At 37.1% G+C, this 6,013-nt stretch overlaps 1 protein-coding gene across 1 annotated transcript; it reads right to left on the reverse strand.

The window, feature by feature from the left end:
• Positions 1–2,909: 2,909 nt before the first annotated feature.
• On the reverse strand, positions 2,910–3,836 carry LOC140953370 (melanocortin receptor 4-like). Its single transcript, XM_073402855.1, has one exon. It carries the CDS (start codon positions 3,834–3,836, stop codon positions 2,910–2,912), a length of 927 nt encoding a protein of 308 aa, XP_073258956.1.
• Positions 3,837–6,013: the final 2,177 nt, after the last annotated feature.

Consider the following 6,013-nt stretch of genomic DNA (forward strand, 5'->3'; position numbering starts at 1 on the left):
CGACCCCAAAAAAATTTAGAAGGATTTGTATGGAGTTTTCTAAGCATATAACTGGGCTACGATCTCAGAAACTAAATCCACTGGTAATCCGGCACTAAGCCTTCGATGGACACATAAAGAGGACACATTGTTACTCTACTACGTTCGCCACACGAATTTCAAGGGAGGCAGCGCCTTTCGGTTAGAGAGCTGCACTTCTGGAGAGGTTCGGAGTTTAAGTCCCGCTCCGACCGTTTGGATTTAATTTGTTCTCGGTAGTCCCGAGATCAAATCTTCGGCCACGCGTGTAAATAGCCAACCGGTTCGCCTCCTACCAGTTGGGATTCTTAACTCCTTACTGTTATTTTCCATTTAAATATATTTGTTTTATTATTCCTGAAGCCCCACAAGGGGAGAGAATAATTAAGTATTTAATTTTAATTTTAATTTCATTTTTAATTTAACTTAGTCCTGTGTTTTTCTTAACCTCGTTCCCAATGCTTTTCCTCCTCCTTGCATAGCCCTAAGATACAGAAGAAGAAAATAATGCCTCGCAGCTGAACTCAGTACGTTTTTATTCATTTCTCTGCAGTTCAGGGTCTCTAGTATAAAACAGCGTTTTGAATGATTTTAAAATGGCAAATCAAATCGAAGTTTCCCAAGGAATGTCAACAGACCATACTGGTACCTCTTTCTGTACTAATTCAGCTAAAATTTTTCGAATAAGCTTAAAAAGGAGAAATTAAATGTTAATCGTTTGAAGTTATAAATAAATTTGTGTTTAACTTTTCATCACCTGGATAGTTCTACGTCTTTTTTTTAGAACTAGAATTTTGTTTATCATCAACTATATATCTACTACAACAAACGTGATCTGGGTGTGAATACTAACGCTATAGCACGAGCAAAAAATGAACGTATAACGGATGACGGAGATCTTCCCATCCTCTCCCCAGTCAGTTGGATCGGGAGAAAATGACTGCCCTCGGGTCTCCAAGGGTGAGAACGTCCTGATTTTAATTATTGGGTTGAGTGATTCATTCTGCACTGAAAATGTCAGGTGCGATGTGGGAAAAAATGAGACAGATTCGTACCCTATACGGGAGCCCATAACCGCGGTAGCACTAACCACAATTGAATGTCATGTCACTTAAAAAATGCAAACAAACTAGTTGTAAAAAGCTTGGCATTCAATAATGAGGCAGTTTTCTTAGCGACTAAGTTCAGTTCTAGAAAATATACACGCTGTTCAGCCCGTCAGCTGGTTATGTTTTGACTTCCCGGTATGTCGTCACAGTATAATAAAGTACCCTTCCTTCTTCCGCGAATTCAAAACAGTGAAAATTTTTCTTTTACAGCGAAACCTGTATTAAACGGACACCGTATTAAGCGGACATCCTCTATTAAGCAGACAGTAGCCAAAGTCCCCAAATTTATTTCCCTTATTTACTTTAAATGAAACCTTTATTAAGCGGACACCTCTATTTAGCGGACGCGGACACCTAAAAAGTACCTGAAATGGTCATTTCTATTGTTGCCAACCTGTATTAAACGGACACTTGTAATCAAATTCCACCACCCAACATACCAGACACCAGAAATGCGAAAGATTGCCTCAAATTTCAACTCTTATATTCATAACCTCTTTATCTATTTCTCGAGTGCATGGGGTAATTGTTCCAATTATTTATTGTCTCGTCTTCTTCTCCTTCAAAAACGTGCAGCTAGATTGCTCCTTGATGCCGACTACTCTCAACCATCTGTAAGCTTATTTTCCAAACGCAAATGGCTGCCTATTTTCGACCTTATAAAACTAAGAAAACTTGTACTTTTGTTCACTATTCTTAATAATCCGCCCTGATGCTCCTCTTTGTCTTCAACGTAAATTCAATTTCTTGTCTTCCGTTCGCTCAACTGGTCTGCGCACCAGAGCTTGTGCTTTTAATCTTCAAGTTCCATAACCTCGGTCTAATTCTGGAAAGAGCACATTTGCTTACTCTGTTGCCACTCTTTTTAATTGCCTTGACACTGATCTTTTTTTTTTTTTTTTCCTTGACACTGATCTTAAGCAAATAGCTTGTGTATCTCCTTCTTGTATTATATATTCATCTAGATTAAATAATTTTAAGCATAAACTCTTTATCTTATTTCTTAAGTTTGCTAGTAACGTTTCTCATCTTGAAGAATTAATGTGTTATGATTGTCGTTTTTCCCTTTATTGTAACTGTATTAGAAGGTAATTAGTTTATACCATCTTATATCTTGTTAAACCATACATTTGTCTAGTTCTGTTTTTTCGCTTGGTAGTCGTATATTAATGATTAGGCATCATTTTTATATGTGTATTTTGTATTGTTGTGAAGGCCGTAAGTTAGATAACTCATTGGGTTATTACGTCACCTTCGTTAAATAAAGAATATTGTATTGTATTGTATTGAATTGCCACCCACAAATTTTTCAATTTTTACACTAAAAACGTAACTTTACGAACTTATTTGATCAGTTTCACAGTACAGGATTGTTTTCTATTTCGTTTTGTTTGTATAGAACTTGTTTCACTCATCTGATTTCTTCAAATTTGAGTTGCAATCCATGTTTTTGGTACTATGATTAATTGGTTCACTTTGATAAAGAAATTAATGCAAACTTCTATCGTCATAGTCTCTGGGAGTATTATAAACGCTTCCACTGTTCATTTGAATGGCATTTGAAACCTCATATGACGTTATGTATCGAAACCTGTATTAGGCGGACACCCTGTATTAAGCGGACACTACAGAATTCCCCGAGGGTGTTCGCTTAATACAGGTTTCACTGTATTTATGTTTTTTTTAGACGATGGGCATTGAGATCGATCTTATTTGATAACCGCAATTGCGCTCAGACGGAATTTGAGACGAGCATGTCTCGTGCTCGGTTTTCTCCGAAAACTAAGTAACATACCCAACAAACTTTTTGAAATCACTTTTGACGATTTGACGAACCTCTTTCACTTTCCACCCAAACACAACAGGGTTCAGTGATGAATTGAGCATAAGTAACACAGTTGTAAGTTGTACGGCTCCGTGTTCCGCGGCGCTTGGCCGAGAACTCGCTACCAACACTGTAAAGGCGATTAAATACGGACAGTAACAGAATAGGAATACAACAAATACGTAAAACGTTTTGATGGCTAAGGCCTTGTTTCGAGCCATGTTTGTAGAACTTGACAGATGTATTGCGACTTGAGCTTGACTGTTTATGCTCGCTGCGTGTTGGCGTGCCACGGAGAAAAGTTTAATGTATATGATGCTTAGTAACAGAGTGGAACAGTAGCCAAGAACAAGCATAATTACCTCTCCGGCTTTGAAGAATCCAAAAAAGCACAGAAAAGTGGAAGCTAAGCAGAAACTCCACGATACAATTATTACAGTAACCACTCGCTTTGGAGTCACTTGTTCATTGTATCTAAGATGTAAGTAAATTGCAAGGAAACGGTCCACTCCGATGAACGTCAGTGTCATAAACGATGCGGCAATTAAGGAAACTTCTATCAGGAAAAACATCGATGTGATATCATGGATTTTCTCGCAGCTATACTCTTTGCGAATTCCTGATATGACTGCGATGTAAAGCGGATGGCCTAACACACCAGTGCCCAGATCTGTTAGTGCTAAACACTGCAACAGAATTCTCGTCGACGGAGGAATTGATGAAGTTTTCCTCAGCGCGGAAATTATAGTCACGTTGCCCAAAACCGCGGTTAGAGAGAGAAAGCCATTAAGAACACACATAATAATATAAAGTGGGTACAGATCCTCAGGTTTTCCATAATAGTTTGTCAGAACCTCGTTGCAAAATTTGAATGTTACTTCCATTTTGAATTACAGATAACTGTGCCAAAAAACAACCCGTCTGTCATGTCAAAGTTCAGTTTTGGCTGAATTGACTTGACGTTGATTGAATTGACGTGCTAAGTGACATACGGGGGGATAATATGCTCAAATGCTTAATTCTCATTTGATTCGTTAGGAAGATATAGGCCTCCACTGGTGGCGGAAATATAGGAAGAGCCGTCTCCATGAAATATACAAAGTGGTTTGCCCACAAATGAGTTTTTAAATTTACAATATGGATAGATAACGATAGTAAAGCCCGTAGGGCTTATCTACTTAACTCATTTTTGATGCAAGCCTTTCTGCTGTATTCAAGGATCCACACACTCACTGACCACAACTGAGACATCCAACCGCCGAATGGTTTGAAATAAGTCAGAAGTATCTCCTAATTTGGAGCTTCTCTAAAACCTATTTATCTGTTCGGATGTCTAAGGAGAGCTTTGGTCGTCTTAAAAGTTTTACGTGGCTTTTTGGTCTCATCCGGTCGAAAATTCGAGGGCATGGAGTAGCTGTACTTTCATTAGATGATTTAGAGGACGTTTGTCTTGAAACCGAAATTTCAGGAGACCTCTTTTAACAACAATATAGTCACCATCATGGAAATATTTCAGCAATAAAAAGAAAAAAGAAAAGAAACCTCTCAAGATTTTCAGTAAGTTTTTACAAAAACTCCGAATATCTTAGACAAGTGGAACTTACGGTTATCAGAAACTGAAATTTTAGCCTCTCTCGAGATTTAGAAATTTCTCGTTCGAAAAGTTATTTTACAGAAAAAACGCCGTTGGGTGCCTCTGCCCCAAGTTGGCTGGATGCCAGTAAGCTGTAGATAACATCATTTTTATTGGCCAAAACGACTTATTTGAATGATGAGGTATAAACATTTAATTAAACTATATATTTTTACTCTAATAATTTACCATCTGAGCAAAGTTTGCTGGAGACCATCCAGATAACATCATACAACATTCTGTTATTTGATGAGAAAGGATAAGTAGGTAATTAAATATTATTCCCTTTAGCTTACTAGACTAAATAAGAAAAATAAATTCCATAGTATATATTTTTAGAAGCCTATATGCGACGCAAGAACAACGTTAAAAGCCAGAGCAAGACCGTCTCTGATCAATCCTCTACCATCGATTATCATTTCTACGCCGGCCTTTTCAAACGGAATGTAAATAGATCTTATTTAACCTTAATTTGCTTCCTCCCTTTCAAAGTGAATGTTTTTCATTAATTCACCTTCAACATTAGGAATAGTTGTAAGAAGGAGAAATTACATGTTGAACATTTTTCACTATTACTAAACTTATTAAAATAATCATACCACACTCACCTGCTCAAGTCAACGTTTTTTAAATTCTCTTTTGGTAGTTTAACCGGCTCATATTGCTTATCGATGATGCCGACGAAATGGAAGAAACTTAAAATAAATATATATATATATATATATATATGGTGCATGTGCCAGGTAACTTCACAGCTTTTTTCGAGAAAATAAGAATTTTCTGCTCAGCTTCGCCTACGCTGTACAACATTATAATAACAGTGATAACTTCCCTTGGAGTTGAAATATCTGTTGTGCTGTCGTAATAAGGTATGAATATGAGAAATATGCAAAAAATAAACAGCATCTTAACTAAAATTAAAGATGTTGTCGCCTTCAGGGTTGCCATAAAATGGATTTGCACTGCTCCTTGCAAATACTTTGTCACAAAAATATAGGAGTAAATATGGGGCAAAGATGGTAAATGCCATATTTGCATACCAAAACAACAGTGTGTGTCTAATAACTATGTAAATGCCAGGCTTATTTTTTTTTGCATATGTGCTTTGTTTTTATTCATATACAATTTTTGTAAATGACTTGCGACAAAAATGGCTAATTTAAGGTCTTAATGGCCGAACGAAGCTTGGTTAACAATTGAAAGGTTTTGTGTTCAGCAAATATGATATTCAACCAGACAATAAAATAGAAGTGTCTCTCCCAGCTCTTCCCTCTTCCTCAAATTTGCCGACAGAGATTCTCTTTTGAGAAAGTCTTCCCAGTCTGTACGGATTTGCCTGAAAGGCTCGGTCGCCAGGAGTAGAAGGGAGTGTGCGTTGTCTGGTAACAGTAAAGTATAGGCATATTAAATATAAGTATAAAATGTCAG

Source organism: Porites lutea, chromosome 11 (genome assembly GCF_958299795.1).
Source record: "Porites lutea chromosome 11, jaPorLute2.1, whole genome shotgun sequence".
Lineage (NCBI taxonomy): Eukaryota > Metazoa > Cnidaria > Anthozoa > Scleractinia > Poritidae > Porites > Porites lutea.